Source organism: Typopeltis vanoorti, chromosome 14 (assembly GCF_054136105.1).
Source record: "Typopeltis vanoorti isolate ZY-2024b chromosome 14, IOZ_Tvanoo_1.0, whole genome shotgun sequence".
Classification (NCBI taxonomy): domain Eukaryota; kingdom Metazoa; phylum Arthropoda; class Arachnida; order Uropygi; family Thelyphonidae; genus Typopeltis; species Typopeltis vanoorti.
In genome coordinates this window covers 29812591-29829339 of record NC_143562.1, presented here as the reverse complement: position 1 = coordinate 29829339, position 16749 = coordinate 29812591, and the positions used below count along the sequence as shown (strand labels likewise).

The following is a 16749-nucleotide window of genomic DNA, read 5'->3' as shown; positions in this document are numbered from 1 at the left end:
TTTTTAAAACGGTGTAGGGACAGCAATATCACTCCTAATTGCATCAGGCTAAAGAGAAAATTCACTTCAACAAAGGCGCAAAGAATATACCGCCACATGGAGAAAGCACTACTGAGAGAGCAGATCCAAGCTACCAGAAAGAACCTAGCCGCTACACAAAACCAGCTACTAAAAGAAAAAACGGAGCTCTCTAGCTACTTAAACGCAGATATCTGGATAATCCTAGAAAGGATTATGGACAACACAGCAAACCACATCCAACAAATGAAGAAAGAAAACCTAATTTCCAAATTTCAAAGACTAAAAGAACGACAAAACCAGCCGCCATATTCAAAGTTTGCCACAGTCAACAACAACAACAACCAACCAGAAGCAAGAAACAATGGGAGCCAATCACCCCCAGGTATCAATAACATAGTCAACCTATCTAACCACGCTCTAAACAAAGACGAAATCTCTATACCTATCAAAGGTTTAAATTTTGCTATAGCACCGAAAACGATAGACAAACTTGAAGTTATTTGTAATATGGAAAGAAGCCTAATATTCATACCTAATAACATAGCAGACAAAATATGTATAGAAACTGCAAACATTTTAAACCATAACAAAACAATAACAAGCAACATAACTAAACATGAATTAACAGCGATAAAATCACTTAAAACAAATTTGAACATAGCAATAACCAGAGCCGATAAAGGAAATGCCACTGTCATTTTAAACCGTACCACTTATATAGAAAAAATGAATCTGCTGGTCTCTGACAATAACACATACAAATTAGTTAACTACAACCCAACTAACAGAACAAAAAACAAAACAGAGAAACTACTTAAGTCAATTACCACATGGCCCGAAGATACAGACAAAAAACTGTTTTCTCACTACGCGCTCTCCCCAAGGAGGGGGAATGACCTACCAACACCCAAGGAGTTGGTAGGTCATTCCCCCTCCTATATCAAAAACACACAACACTTCATAAACATCATCAAAGACATTACATTAGAAAAAGATGATTTATTAGTCAGTTTTGATGTCTCTGCCCTCTTTACGAATGTCCCAATCAATGACACAATCCCTTCTCCTACAGAACAAATTCCCTCCAGATATCATGGTGCTTTTTGCGCATGTATTACGGTCGGGTTATTTTGTTTGGCAAAACGCCTTCTACTTACAAAAAGAAGGCACAGCCATGGGCTCACCATTATTCTCCCCCTATTGCTAACTTTTACATGGAACATTTTGAGCAACTTGCCCTAGATTCCTCCACTCTAAAACCCAAAGTCTGGCTTAGATACGTTGACAATGTTTTTGCGATCTGGTCCCATGGCCACCGGACATTAGACACATTCCTTAGCCACCTAAACAAACAAAACAAACACATACAGTTCACAATTGAAATTGAAAAACACAACACACTTCCATTTCTAGATACACTTGTCACACGTCTTCCCTCGGGCAATCTTTTCTTCACTATTTACCGAAAACCGACACATACCGGACAATATATACACATAAACTCCTACCACCACCCAACACAAAAACTAGGTGTCATCAACACGCTAAAAAACAGAGCTCAGACGATCTGTTCCAGCGAACAGGCACTGAAAGACGAATTTAAAATTATCAGTAATAACTTACAAAAAAACGGATACAGCCAAAACACTATTAACAAAATTCTCTACAAAACCACAATAAAAAACAAAGACAAACCAGACTACAGTAAAACTATAACCGTTCTCTACATTAAAGGAATATCAGACAAAATAAACAGAGTACTACAAAAGTACAACCTCAAAGCCACCTTTAAACCTCCTGCAAAATTAAAAAGCTTACTCAACTCATCCAAAGACCCACTCCCTCCACTAGCTCACCCTGGAGTATACCGGATTTATTGTACTTTCAACATACCAGATATAGGAGAAACAGGACGCACTATTCCTATTAGACAAAAAGAACATAAACGACACATTAAATATAATAATTATGGTGAAGCTGGCCTTTCTGATCATGCCCTGAATACCTTACACAGAATTGACTGGAAAACCACCAGCTGTCTACATCACACTAGAACATGGTATGAATGGAAATTCAAGGAAGCCTGTGAGATTATTATCAACCACCCCAATCTGAACAACAATGATGGTCAGAAAATCCCAAACATATGGAAGGTATATATTCGACCTTCCTCACCAAGAGCAACTTTAAACAGGACTGTAGAAAATCCAGTATTGTAAATCAAAAATAAGAATTGTAATACTAAAAATAGGACACCAATTGTTTCTGAAAGAAAACCATCTAAAAGAAGGTTTATTCCTGTCGTTGTAAAACAAAATTTAGCTTGATGTAAAAATTTATTTTTTATTTTATTTTATTTTTTAATTTTTTAATTTATTATTATTATTTTTTTTCACCAGAGGTCACGCCAGTAGAATAACATGTGATCAAATCATTGTTTCTCTAGCTTACAATTAATGATGTAACTCAGCTTGTCCCGTATATTTAAGTACGCTCCAGATGATGATCTTGAAGTGAAGATCGAAATGTCGGGATAATAAAAAAAAAGTTTTTAACACGGTTATAAATTCCATAAAAATTTTTAAAATGAATCATTATTTTGGAGTAAACAACAAATTACACAATAACCACAACAATTAACTTTAATGAAAGTACAGATATTTTGTACTGAAAATAACAGGACATCATCAGTGTGTAGAAACAAGCAAATCAAAGAACAGGAATACAAGGTACATACTACATTCAGTTTACCAATTAAAAATGGTGCTGTAAGCTAGAAATTAACATACTAATAAATAATATTAAAACTATTTTTGATGGTTACATAAAACTTTTGGGAGAGATAAAGAGAGAGAGAGAGAGAGAGAGAGAGACAATCATTCCAATTCATTGGAACAAATTACATTGGCCTAACCTAAATCATAAAAATCATAAAATCTTTATGTAAACATAAACATTTTATGTTTACATAAAATGATGTTTTCATTTTATGTAAACATCAAAAATAGTTTTAATATTATTAATATATTAATTTCTAGTTCTTGGTAACTGTTTTTAATTGGTAAACTGATTGTTGTATGTACCTTACTGTATATTCCTGTTCTTTGATTTGCTTGTTTCTACACACTGATGATGTACTGTTATTCATCATCATCATCATCATCCAATTCACATGTACCATCAAGGGGTGTACAGGATATGATAGTACTACATGAAAAATTTACATCATTACTAACTTCCTATCTACAATTTTCCTCCAAATAAGACTGTTACTTGTCAAGACTCCAACATTATCAGATCTTATATTTCTATCGTCTAAGGCACTTTGTACCATATCAATCCACCTATATCTTGGTCTTCCTCTGGGTCGTTTTCTGCCAACCTGGCAGATAACACTTGTTTTGTTAATCTTTCCTCGCCCATTCTGTTTCAGTTACCATACCACCTGAGATTAGCTCTGCTAACGCATTCCTGGATGCTGACAATGTCAAGTTCTTTCCTAATATCTTCGTTTTTAATATGATATTGCCATTGATGCCATCTGTTCATGCCTCTAATCTTTCTCAGGACCCTCATATCTGTGGTCTCTAGTCTTTGGTCAAGTGTTTTACTTCTGACCCGGCTCTCAGATCCATAGGTTAAAACTAGTTTGAACACTGTCTAATTTAGTGTTCCGATTAATTTCTCTCTTATTCCATATGAATTTATTCAATTGACTTCCTACCATACCAGCTTTGTTGATTCTGTTGTCTATTTCCATATTTAATTTACCATCTTCAGTAAAAATTGAGCCTAAGTAGCTGAAATGTTTTACTTGTTCCACAGGTTCCCCGTTCACAACAATTGTTTACATTTTCAACAATTCTACCTATTTTCATTGTCTTTGTCTTTTTAATGATCTTCATACCATATCTATTACACAGTTATTCAATTTAGTCAGGGAATCTTGCAAACTTGTAGCAGATTTATTTAGAAATCTAACATCGTCAACACATAAAGCAAAGAGCTGACATTAACATCTCCAATTCTGATAACATGTTTAATACCACTTTCCTTTATAATGTGATCCATATAGATAACGAATAACAGAGGGGATAATGTACATCCTTGTCTGACACCAGATTTAACATTAAACCACCTTCCTGTACTTCCTTCAATTCTAACTGCTGACTTACAACTCAAATAAAGACTAAGTATTGCTTGATATAATGCCCCATTGACACCATATAACTGTAGCATATTCAATAGCTTCTCTCTTGGCACCTTGTCATATGCCTTTTCCAAATCGACAAAACTTAAATACAGATCTTTGTTATATTCCCATGATTTCTCCACTATTTGTCGTAAAGTGAAGATCTGATCCTGACATCCTCTATTTGACCTGAATCCAGCTTGTTCTTCACCAAGCTTTTCTTCCAGAATTTTTCTCAACCGTTTCTCAAGTATACATGCATATATCTTACCAGGAATACTCAATAGGGATATACCTCTGTAATTCTCACATTCAGTTTTATTTCCCTTTTTATATATAGGTACTATGAGAGCTCTATTCTAATCATTGGGAATTCGTCCCTCTGTCCAGGCATTCTGAACTATGCAGTGCAGCCACTGTCAGACTTTTATACCACCATACTTCAGCATTTCTGGTCGAATATCATCTACTCCTGCTGCCTTTCCACATTTCAAGCCTTTGATGGCTTTTTCTACTTCAAGAATGGATATGTATTCCTGACTGCATGCCTGGTCAGTGTTTTTTATCACTGTGCTGTCATCACTGCTTGTTTCATTTAGCAATTTTTCGAAGTAATTACTCTATACTTCAAGGATATCTTTTTCTTCCGTTTTCATGTCACCATTATCAACTCTAATTCCTTTTACAACACTCTTTCCTCCATTTCTAAGCTTCTTCAACAACCTCCAGAATATCTTACCACCTTCTTGATATTTATTTTCTATGTTCTTGTCAAAGTCCTCCAATGACGTTTGTTTAGCTACTTTACACAGTGTTTCGCTTTCTTAATTTGTCGCTGTATTCTCTAAGAGCAAAAGCTGACTTATTTGACAGGAACTTTTGATATGCTTTCTTCTTTTCCTTCACTGCCTCTTTAACTTCCTGTGTCCACCATGGAGTTCTGATTTTTCTATCCTTGCAGACTACCTCATTACATGCCTCTCTGGCTGAATCAATCAGAGTTTTCTTCAAGACTTGCCACTGAATCTCCAAGGTTTGGTTCCTTTTCTCAAACTCTTTCATTTTTTATTCAATAAATTTTGTGTATTTTAGTCTTCAATTCACATCTGAGAGCTGCTCAACTTTTATTCACTTTAAAACTTTCTTACATGTTATTCTTTTCATATGAAATTCAGTTTTATCCTGCTCAAGACTAAATAGTAATCACGTCCAATTTCAAATCCTCTGTACACTCTGGTGTCCTGCACCAGGGAGAAAACATCACTATCAACAATAACACAATAACATAGTCAATGAGACTTCTCTTTTTCCTTGCTTCTTCTTTTCATGTGAATTTGTGCATATTTTTATGTTGGAACATGGGGGTTAGTAATAACCAGTCCATGTCCTGAGCAGAAATCCAACAGGTATTTGCCATTATTATTAGCTTTGCTGTTTTCTCCAAATTTTCTCAAAATATTTTTGTATGTCTGACAATCATTTCCTACTCTGCTATTTAGATCCCCAACAAGGACCAACTTTTCCTTTTTCATTGTGTCAGTTGCTTTTTCTAAAGCTTCAAGAAATTCCTCCACTTATACCTTCTGTATAAGTGGATACCTCCACTTATACAGAAGGGACCATTTGTTCCTATGGTCCCTTCTGTGGGACCATAGGAGTAAATAAGTCTCATTGTCCAGTTCCCCATTCTCATATTTGTCCACATCACTCTACTTGAAATTGCCTGCTATTCAAGAAGATTTGCCTCGTATTTAGTGTTGAGTACTATGGATACTCATTCTTTTCCTTGATTGTCATTTCCTGAATATAACATTTTGTATTTATTGCTCAGAAAGATCTCACCAGTTTTTGTCTTTTTTGTTTCAGTCACCCATATTATGTTGATCTGGTACTTATTTAATTCCTCAGCTAGCTCCATATCTTTGCCATTCAGGCTTCTTATGTTGATAGTACTGATCTTCAATTCTAGTGATATTGAGTTGGAGTGTGTTTTAGGATTTGTTCCAGTAGCTGACTTTTTGCTGTTCGCCCTGGTTCCCTGGTGAAAACAACCAAATGGGGAAATGGTTGTTTTCAAATTGTTTAACCGGGCCCCATTTTCAAATGTAAATGGGGTCCGGTTAAACAAGGCCCCATTTTCAAATGGAAATGGGGCCTTGTTTAACCGGGCGACGTCCCAGTCGGCATGAAATTTTATCATGTTGTATGATCATTTAATATTGTGGTTTAAGCCAATAAGAATACAATTTGGTTAGCTAAATCCCAAATTGCCAGCCCATCCTTGTTCGTTCAGTATCCAGGTAGATACCCAACAGGGTGCACTACTAGAAGGTGAGGATTGGACATTAGGTCAGAAGCCCTGGTCGGTTCTTTGCATTCCTTTAAAGGCTATGTGAAGGTCTCCTCTCAGTTATACAGCTTTGACCCTTAAGCACCCCTGTACTGTTATTTTCAATACAAAATATCTGTACTTTCATTAAGTTAATTACTTTGCTTATCATGTAATTTGTTGTTTATAGTTATGCCACAGTCACCTTTAATGATTAGACTTATTATGGAGTATTATTTTTGATTATTTCATCTAACGTGTTATGTTATGCTCATTAATTTAGCACATCCAAATTTGATGGTTGGTTGGCCAAGTTCATAGTTCTTCTGCTCTATTCAGTAAGTTGTGTGTTCAAATCCCTCTAAACATGAATTTTTGTAAATTTCTTTAGTAGGTGGCTAATGAATTTCATTACCTAGTGTGTGTGTAACAACCAGCATCGCATTCAAAGCTTGATGTTGTTTAATAAAGTTCTGTTTGGTCTCTGGAACAGTGTAACTATTATCCAACCCTTAACTCCTCCCCCCATGGTATTAATGCATGGTAGGTTCCAACCTTCTGTGGATGAGATTCCCATAAAAAAATAAAATTATTATTATTATTATTATTTGACACCTCCAGGGAGTCCTAAGACTCATCGAGGAAGGGCACCTACTCTTCAACTCTCCGTCTCCACCACTCAACCTCATCCACAAACTGCCTCATCTACACCAATGCCATCTATTGTTCACCATTATCACTATTATTTTCACAGACAATCACAAACATCCATGCCCACGGTGGGATTTGAACCCGCAGCCTTCTGGCTGGAGAGCGGATAAGCTAACCACTCGGCCAGCCAGGCCTGCAACATAAACATTTTATGCTTACATAAAATTATGTTTTCATTTTATGTAAACATGAAAAATAGTTTTAATATTATTTATTAATATATTAATTTCTAGCTCTCGGTAACTGTTTTTAATTGGTAAACTGATTGTTATAATCAGTTTACCAATTAAAAACAGTTACCGAGAGCTTATATTCCTTATATTCCTGTTCTTTGATTTGCTTGTTTCTACACACTGATGATGTACTGTTATTTTCGAAACTGGGCTTTCTATAATTAACCTAATTAATGCTATGATAAGGCAGCTAGTCCAATCTGCATTGTTTGTATATCTATTTATGAGCTCTTTGACTAGGTTTTATGTTTTTGTGAGAGGAAAGCTCAGAGTTTCCATCAAATAGAAATCCTTCCATCTCAATAGAAGAAACCTAACTCACCCCCAGCTCATTAGTGAAAAGCACTTTTAAAGGATCACCCCTTAAACATAGTTTTGCTCCTGGTTTTTTCAACCAAAGGGCATCATCACTGCTTTATGAAGTGTGAAAGCTTTTATTAAACATATTAGGTAATTTTTTTCAGTTTCTGTTTTCTCCATTATTACTATTTCTATATCATTTTTTTTTTAGAGTGCCATCTATCCTGTGCTACATGTTGGGGTCCAAGATCAGATCAATGTTTTTCTTGTATTTTGGATGGACAGTTACTACAGAATGGAGCTTGTGTGGATTCATGTGATGATGGTTTCTTTATTTTTGAAGGAAAATGTAAAGGTAAAAATTGTAAGAAATTTTAATCATAATTAAAATTTGAGATTAATGAATCATTTTAATATCATGCTGTAATGCTGTATTTTAAGATTATTTCCAAATATTTTCAGTTATTAATGTAAAATTTAATGCATGTGTAGTTTTGAAGATACAAAATTATCTCTGCTTATACTTTCTACCTTGAATATTCTATAGTAAACATAATGTGAACTTATTGCTTGTTAATCTTATTTTGTGTAACATTCATGTGCCTAACAATGAAATATTTGAAAAATCAGATTAACTAACAAATTTACACAATATTTCAGACTCATTGTATAGAAATGTGGTTTGTTACTGAGTTATATACTATGTTTTAAACTCCATCTCTTATGCTGTGCTATATTCATGTGCAACTTAGTGTATGTCTAAATTTGTCTACTAATGGATGGATTTGGATATTAGATTATTATTATTATTATTATTATTATTATTATTATTATTATTCAGGTCTCCATGGAGTTAAGACTCATCGTGGGAGGTCCTTCCTAAGAACATAAAATCTGTCAAGATTCATCGAGGGGAGGTCCTCCTTAAGAAACACAAAGTCTATCATACCACTCCTTAAACTCATTGACCGTTCTCGCTCTCACCACTCCATCAGGCAATGCATTCTACGGTTCAACCACCCTCCATGCAAAGAAACCACTCCTCACCCTCTTGCTCACAGTTCCCTTTCATAACTTCCAGGGATGGCCTCTTGTCATCACTCCTTCCCGCTGTTCAACCAAGCGAAAGAACTCCCCAGTGTCAACCCTGTAACCACCTCTCAACAGTTTAAAAGTCTCAATCATATCACCTCTCCTTCTTCTATCCACCAAACTCTACAGTCCACATTCCCTCAGCCGATCCTCATAACTATCCTTGTACAGTCCTGAAACCATCTTTGTTATCTGCCTTTGTATTCTTTCCACAGTTAATTTATCCCCTTGAAATCCTGGGGACCAAATCTGAGTACAATAGTCTAAGTGTGGTTTGATCAGAGACTTATACAACGGAATAATAACCCTTTTATCTCTGCAGGTCAGTGTTCTTCTCATAATTGCAGCAATCCTCTGTGTTACCTTCACCACCTTTGCAATATGTCCCCTAAATTTCAGGTTTCTATCAATCATCAACCCCAGATCTCTTGTCTCCCCAACTTCCTCCAGTATTACTCCTCTTATAGAGTATGCAGCATCCCATCGATGTTTCCCAAACATCAAGACCTTACATTTTGCTGCATTAAACAGGCATCCCCCATTCATTTGCCCATCTATCTAGCTTATTCAAATCCTCTTGCAGGGCTACCACATCTGCGCTATTACTAATAATCCTTCCCAGCTTTGCATCATCTGCAAACAACTGAATATCCCCTTGCAATCCACTGGCAATGTCATTGATATAAAGGTTAAACAATATAGGTCCTAGTACTGAGCCCTGTGTGACCCCACTTGTAACCCTCTGCCTCCTTGAAACTGCTCCACCATACACAACTCTCTGATACCTATCAGACAGCCAATCCTGAATCCAGTTGACCAATCTGACATCCAGATCCATGTGCTGCAACTTAAATATCAGCTTATCATGTGGCACCCTGTCAAATGCCTTTGCTAAGTCTAAGAAAATTGCAGTATATGCCCTTCCCTCATTTAATGTTCTTGTAACTTTATTTTAAAAGGCTAGGATATTGCTAAAACAAGAGCACCCTTTCACAAATCCATGTTGACTCTCACAGATAACATTACCCTCATCTGCCCAATGCTGAATATGGTCCCTCACTACTTTCTCCAAGATCTTAACAACTACTGATGACACACAGACTGGCCTATAAATAGACATTTCCAGTCTGCTACCGCCATTATGCAATGGCACTATCTTACCTTCCTTCCATTCCATGGGTACCTTTCCAGCAGGCAGACTTTCATTGAAAAGCCAGGTTAAAGGCACTGTCAGTTCCCTAGCACATTCTCTCAAAACTCGTGGTGAAATACCGTCCAGTCCCAAAGCTTTACTGACATCCAGAGTACTCAGTATCTATAACACACTCTCCTCCTGTACCTCTAAATCTCGAACCAGCCCTATCCCTCTAGCATTAAAACTGACTCCTCTAGGATGAAATACTCCAATAAAGTGTTCATTGAACAATTCCACTATGTCCTCTGCATCAGTCACTCTATTCCCATTTTATCCCACAATATCATTCTTCCACAGTCATTTCTCCTCCTACTGGCCACATAGCTAAAAAATTCCCTAGGATTTTCTTTGGATCTTAGGGCCAATCTCCTCTCATATTCCAGTTTCACTTTCCTTACCACACTAGTTACTCTTCTGGCCTGTGTCTTATATTCTTCATGCATCTTCTCTTCACCTGTCTCCTTATATCTCTTCCATAGCCTCTTTTTCGCATGCAATTCCTGTTTAATATTGTTTGTCATCCACTTTATTCCAAATTGTGTCCTCTTCTTCACTCGTGGTATACAATTTACCATTGCTGCTAACAAATATTCTTTCACAATTTCCCACGCACTAATTGTTGGATTATTTAGATTAGTACACTGGCTATTTGATAGGTATCAGCAAGTTGGGTATGGGGGAGCAATATCCAGGAAGAGGCACACCACTAGTGGTGTGCCTCTGAATCTGTTTTAGGGCCATTGTTGTTTAACTTGTATTTTAATGATATTGGTGAAGATTTGGATGGGGTTGGATTCAGTTGTTTGTAGATGATGCGAAGTTGGGATGAACTATGAAGAGTACAGAAGATGTTGGGGTCTCACAAGAAGACTTTAATAAATTGAGTGAATGGGCACGGAAATGGGGGATGCAAGTTCTGTGTTGCAAAATTTGCAACATTGTTTCCAGCAAAGGTTGGTCAATTGGTAGAGCCTCTGCTACTAATGGCTCATGCAAGTTAAGCAAGTTTGAGTGGGGTTAGTAGTTGGAAGGGAATCAATCATTCAATACTGTTGGCATCCTCTTCCTCGATGAGTCTTTGACTCCTTGGAGGTGTCACATAATAATAATAATAATAATAATAATAATAAAAATGTAAGGTTTTGAAATTTGGGAAACAAAGATAGTATGTAGAATTTATGCTTGGTGGGGATATATTGTTGGAGGTGGAGGAAATAAAGGATCTTGGAGTAATAGTGAATAAGGATCTGAAATTTAGGGGATGCATTGCCAAAACTGCGAGGACAACACAAAGAATTCTGGGAATGATTCGAAGGACATTGACTTGTAGAAGTATGGAGATTCTTGTTGTATAAGGCTTTGATTAGGCCACACGTGGACTACTGTGCACAGATTTGATCACCTGGTTTTCAAAAGTACTAAGATATGTTGGAAAAGTTCTGGAGCTGACTGACTAAGGTAGTTTCTGCTCTCTGGAATGAGAAATATGAGGAAAGGTTGAATATGTAATTTAAATAAAGTCTAGTGAATAGGAAGAAAGTGGGATGATATAATATGATAGAGACCTATAAGTTAGTAAAGAGTTGTTATAGGATCAATGTTGGAAAAGTTTTACAGAAAACAGTGGGATATCAGGGGAAGAACCAAAAGTCATCCCTGGAAGCTGTATAAGGAGGGTGTGAGTAGGGGAGAGTCCGCGCGGTTAGCCTAGTGGCATTGTGCTTCGTAACCATATGCCTGGGGAAAGGAGTGTCCTATGTTCGATTCCCGTCAGCGATGTGAGGAACTTAAGGATCTTCCTCAGCCATAGCCAAGTTAGCCGGTCTTGGGGATGGACAGCAGGGTTTATTCCTGCCAGTTTATCTGGTGTTTTTCATCCCGCAAGCAGGCAAACTGGTCATGTGAGCACATACGGATTACAGTCAGGAATACTGACCCAGCCATAGGTCTGATTCGTCAGCCTATGCCGGTTTCGGAGCCCGGATAAAATTTGGGGGGACTAGATGGTACTGTGAACTCCCGTAAAAAGGGTGAACACAGTATCATCACACAAAATTTATTTATTTAGTAGGGGAGTGAGAAGCAGGTTTTTTTTTACATGCAGAGTTATGAATGATTAAAATTTCTTGCCTGAGAGTGTGGTGTCTACAGAGAATTTGAGTGTGTTTAAGGCGCAGTATGATGAGCTGTGTGTATGACAAAATGACTTCCTAGATGAGTCTTTGACGGCATGGGGTTTTTGGATAATTATTATTATTTATTATTATTATTATTACGGGCAACTCCAGAGAGTCATTAAACTCATCGAGGGAGGCCCCAAATCATATTCATCACAACTATGCGACATTCACACAGTATCTATCATATCTCGCCTTAAACTCATTCACTGTCACAGCATCCACCACAGACTCTGGGAGCGAATTCACTCATTCACCACTCTAAAAGTAAAGAACCCAACTCTAACACCTTTACTAACCACACTTTAGCCCAGTTTCCATGGATGTCCCCTAGTCCTCCCACAACCAGCCCTGTTCTCAAAAATATCTTCTGAATTAATTTTATAGAAACCCTTCAGTAATTTGAATGTCTCAATCATATCTCCCCTCCTCTGCCTATCAACCAATTTTTGCAACCCACAAATCCTCAACCTGTTCTCATAATGTTCATTCCACAGACCTGCTATCATCTTGGTCACTCGCCTCTGGATCCTCTCCACCTCCTCTCCATCAAGAAGAAACCTAGGTGACCAAATCTGGGCACAGTAGTCGAGATGGGGTCTTATCAAGGCTCGATACAGAGGAACAATAACGTGCTTGTCTCTGCTTGTCAACGTATTCTTCAGCAACCAAGTGATTTGATGAGCTGATTTGGCCACTTTTGCAATGTGCCCCCTAAACTTCAACTCCTTATCCACCAACACTCCTAAATCTCGTGCCTCATCAATTTCCTGGAGTACAGTTCCACCAATGTAGTAAACTGCTGCTAATCTTTTCACCCCAAAATGTATAACCTTACATTTTGCCACATTAAATTGACATCCATTCTCCTTAGCCCAGACCTCCAATCTATCCAAATCATCTTGCAAAATTTTAACGTCATCTGCATTCACTATTGCCCTACCCAACTTTGCATCATCTGCAAACAAATGAACTGTTCCTCTCAGATCCTTTCCTATATCATTTATGAACAAATTAAACAGCAGTGGTCCAAGAACAGATCCTTGTGGCACACCACTAGTCACAGGCCGTCTTGTGTACTCTACTCCTGAATAAACTACTCTCTGATATCTCTCCGTCAACCACCCTCCTATCCATCTCACCAACCCTATATCCATCCCCATATGCTGCAATTTACTGATTAGAATTCCATGTGGTATCCTGTCAAAGGCCTTAGCAAGGTCCAGTAGAATCACTGGAAACCCATTACCCTTATCCAGTTCAGCCGTCACTGTGTTATAATACGTGAGCAATTTACTGAGGCATGACCTACCTTCACAAAACCATGCTGTCCCCGATACAGTATCCTATTTTCTTCTATCCAATCTTGTATTTTCCTCTTGACTATTTTCTCCAAGACTTTGATAATGATTCCTGTTATGCTGATTGGCCGGTAATTTTCAGCAGCAGCCTTAGAACCACCTTTATGCAGCGGGACTATTTTCCCCTCTTTCCACCCCCTTGGGACTGACCTAGACCCAAGGTTCAAATTAAACAAAATTGTCAAGGGCACTGAGCTGGTATACCATCCAATCCCACAGATGTATTGACATTGAGGTTCTGTAATAGACTGGTTACCTCTACTTCATTCATCACAATTCCAGTATAAGCTGTTGGTTCTTCCATTCCTGCAATGTCACCACCTGGATGATATACTCTTGCAAAGTAATATAATAATAATAATAATGCCTATTATTATTGTTACTATTATTGAACATAATAAAGATGCCTCATGGATTAAGGAAATAGAATCAGAAATGAAAACAACAAATGCAAAATGTCATTATCACTAAAGAAATGGTCAGTGTACAAGCTAGAAAATTAAAAAACTGGAGTGCACCTGACAAAGATGATCTACATGGATTTTGGTTAAAGCATCTAACCAGTCTACATGATCGAATGGCAGAACAATTTAATTATTTGTTGCAGTCAGGCTCGGTGGAAGACTGGGTGATATCTGGGTGCACGTTTCTCTTCATAAAAGATAAGGATAAAGGTGCAGTCCCAAGTAACTATTGTCCAATAACATGCTTACCAACTATTCTTAAGCTGTTCACTACAACCATAGCAAATTCCATATACCACTACTTATCAGATAATGAGATTTATCTGATTGAACAAAAAGGCAATTTTCAAAAATCTAGAGGAACAAACGACCAAATCCTTATTGATAATATGTATGGTTACATAACTTTGGAAAACATGATTGTATGAAATATCACCTAGTTGTTTTATAATTCTTCATTGGGAAAAATTAAATACACACCATTATTTTTAAATGAGTTTAATTGTTAAATTTATCAAATGTTCATTTCATTTTCTGTAACTGTATTTGTTTCATTTTCAGTTTGTAATGCTACCTGTGCATCATGCAAAACTACAGGTTTATGCAACTCTTGTATTGATGGTATTTTTCTTCAAGATGGCTTCTGTGTTTCTTCTTGTGACCCTGGTTATTATCCTGCATCAAATAATTTTTGCTTGCGTAAGTCTACATAGCCTTTTTTATCACTTGGTAATGTATTGCATTTATAAGTGAGTACAAGGTAAACATAACCAGATGTGTGCATATTAATTTTTTCTTGTACTGTGAAGTTATATTTGTTAGCATGTATAGGAATTTGGAAACTGAAGAACTTATCAAACTTATCAGCTCTGAGGCACTATCTGATATTTTATTTTGAAATTCACATTTTTTATTTTATTTTTTATAGGCAGAAATTTACTGGATTTAGTTTAAATATTCTTTCTAAGTACTATTAGAATTGGATTGTATCCAATTCTTCTAATTCCTTCTAAGTATTTGGATAATTTACATGTAAATATGCAGGAATTAGTGGAATATGTGTTTGATTTAACTGGAAGGTTAGTTTCATTGTTAAATTCTGTAAGGTAGGAAGGTAGTGAATATTAGAATTTTATTTTATTTTTATTTTTTTTCTCTAGAACACTGGGATACTACTTTGTTCAGTAGCATTTCTACAGATATTGTTGAGTGGCACTGTAATTTTATTTTATTTTTTATAAGAAAAAGTATATTGAAAAGGTTCTTATATAAGCAGTCATGCAATCAGTCATCCCAACAGTATGGCATCCTCAAAACTTACACACAGAGCCACGATCATTTGTTCTAATGGCACAGCTCTTGCCATAAGATGGAGACTTTTATCCCAGTAGCAGTCATCATGGAATAGAGAGAGACTAATAATAAGTTATCAAATCAAGCCAAAAATTAAATTCTGGTAATCTAATCTATACAGGGACTGTAAAGAGGAAATTGTTCTTTCTCAGCTCTGTATAAGTCATAGTAATCTTACACACTCCTTCCTGTTGATGATGACATGCCTATGCGTGCATTTTGTGACACCAGACTGCTCATCATTCATATTTTAATTTCCTTCATTTTGTCAATGAGCAAAGTTATTATTTTAGTCACATTAATAATCTATCTGAGTCCTCTATACTCAGGAAGATTTTAAGGTTCATCAAGCATCACTCCGCCTTTTAAATTTTTAGAGGGTATCAGTGTTTACCATCTTATATAAATTATGTATATATTATTAGTTTAATTTATTGTACGAGGGTGGTCTGAAAAGTTGTCGGCATTAACCATAGATGGCAAGACTATCGGCATAATTTTATTTTCTAAGTTGGTACATCTGTCATAAGCATCCATGTGAAATTGTATGTCATTCTATCAAGTAGTTTGTTTTATACAGCTGTATGAAGCAAAAGTGTTCTCTATCCCTTGAAATGGATAAAATTGAGTATCGTGTGGTTAGAAGATTCTTTGTAAAAGAAGATTTAATGCTAAAAGAAATTCATTCAAAGTTCATAAAAGTTTATGGGCATTCTTCTCCTTTGTTTTCGGCAATTAAGAAATGGGCTGCTGAGTTTAAATGTGGCCATACCAGCCTTGAAGACGATCCACATGAAGGACATCCAAAAAGTGTAACAACGCCAGAAATCATTGATCAAGTGCATGATATCATATTGGATGACTGGTTAGTCAAAGTGTGTGAAATTGCTGAGACCATAGGCATTTCAAAAGAACTTGTAGGATATATTTTGCATGAAGAATTGCAAATGAAAATGCTTTGCACAAGATTGGTGCCACGCTTGCTTACAGCAGATCAAAAATGCACTCGCATGAAAATCTCTGAACAGTGCTTAGAGTTTTTAACAAGAATAAAACCGATTTTGTGCATCGATCTATTACTCTGGATGAGACTTGGATTCACCATTGCACACCAGAATCCGAACAGCAGTCAAAACAGTGGACAGAAGCCCGTTGTTCAGTGCCAAAGAAGACAAAGTTGGTTCCATCAGCAGGAAATGTAATGGCATTGGTTTTTGGATGCTAAAGTCATTTTGTTTATTAATTATCTTGAAAAGGGTAAAACAATAACCGGGGAATATTATTCTGATCTTTTAACCAGACCAGATGAAAAAATTCGTGA

The 16749-nt window shown here is 36.6% G+C and overlaps 1 protein-coding gene across 3 annotated transcripts in view; it reads left to right on the top strand.

The window, feature by feature from the left end:
- Nucleotides 1-16749, top strand: part of LOC150099333 (extracellular matrix organizing protein FRAS1-like) — a 1385483-nt gene that overhangs the window by 286420 nt on the left and 1082314 nt on the right. For all 3 annotated transcript variants that reach the window (XM_090403569.1, XM_090403568.1, XM_090403570.1), the window contains exons 15-16: nt 7998-8141; nt 14637-14774. In XM_090403569.1, the coding sequence (XP_090259695.1) occupies nt 7998-8141; nt 14637-14774 (282 nt within the window). The remainder of the gene's footprint in view (nt 1-7997; nt 8142-14636; nt 14775-16749) is intronic.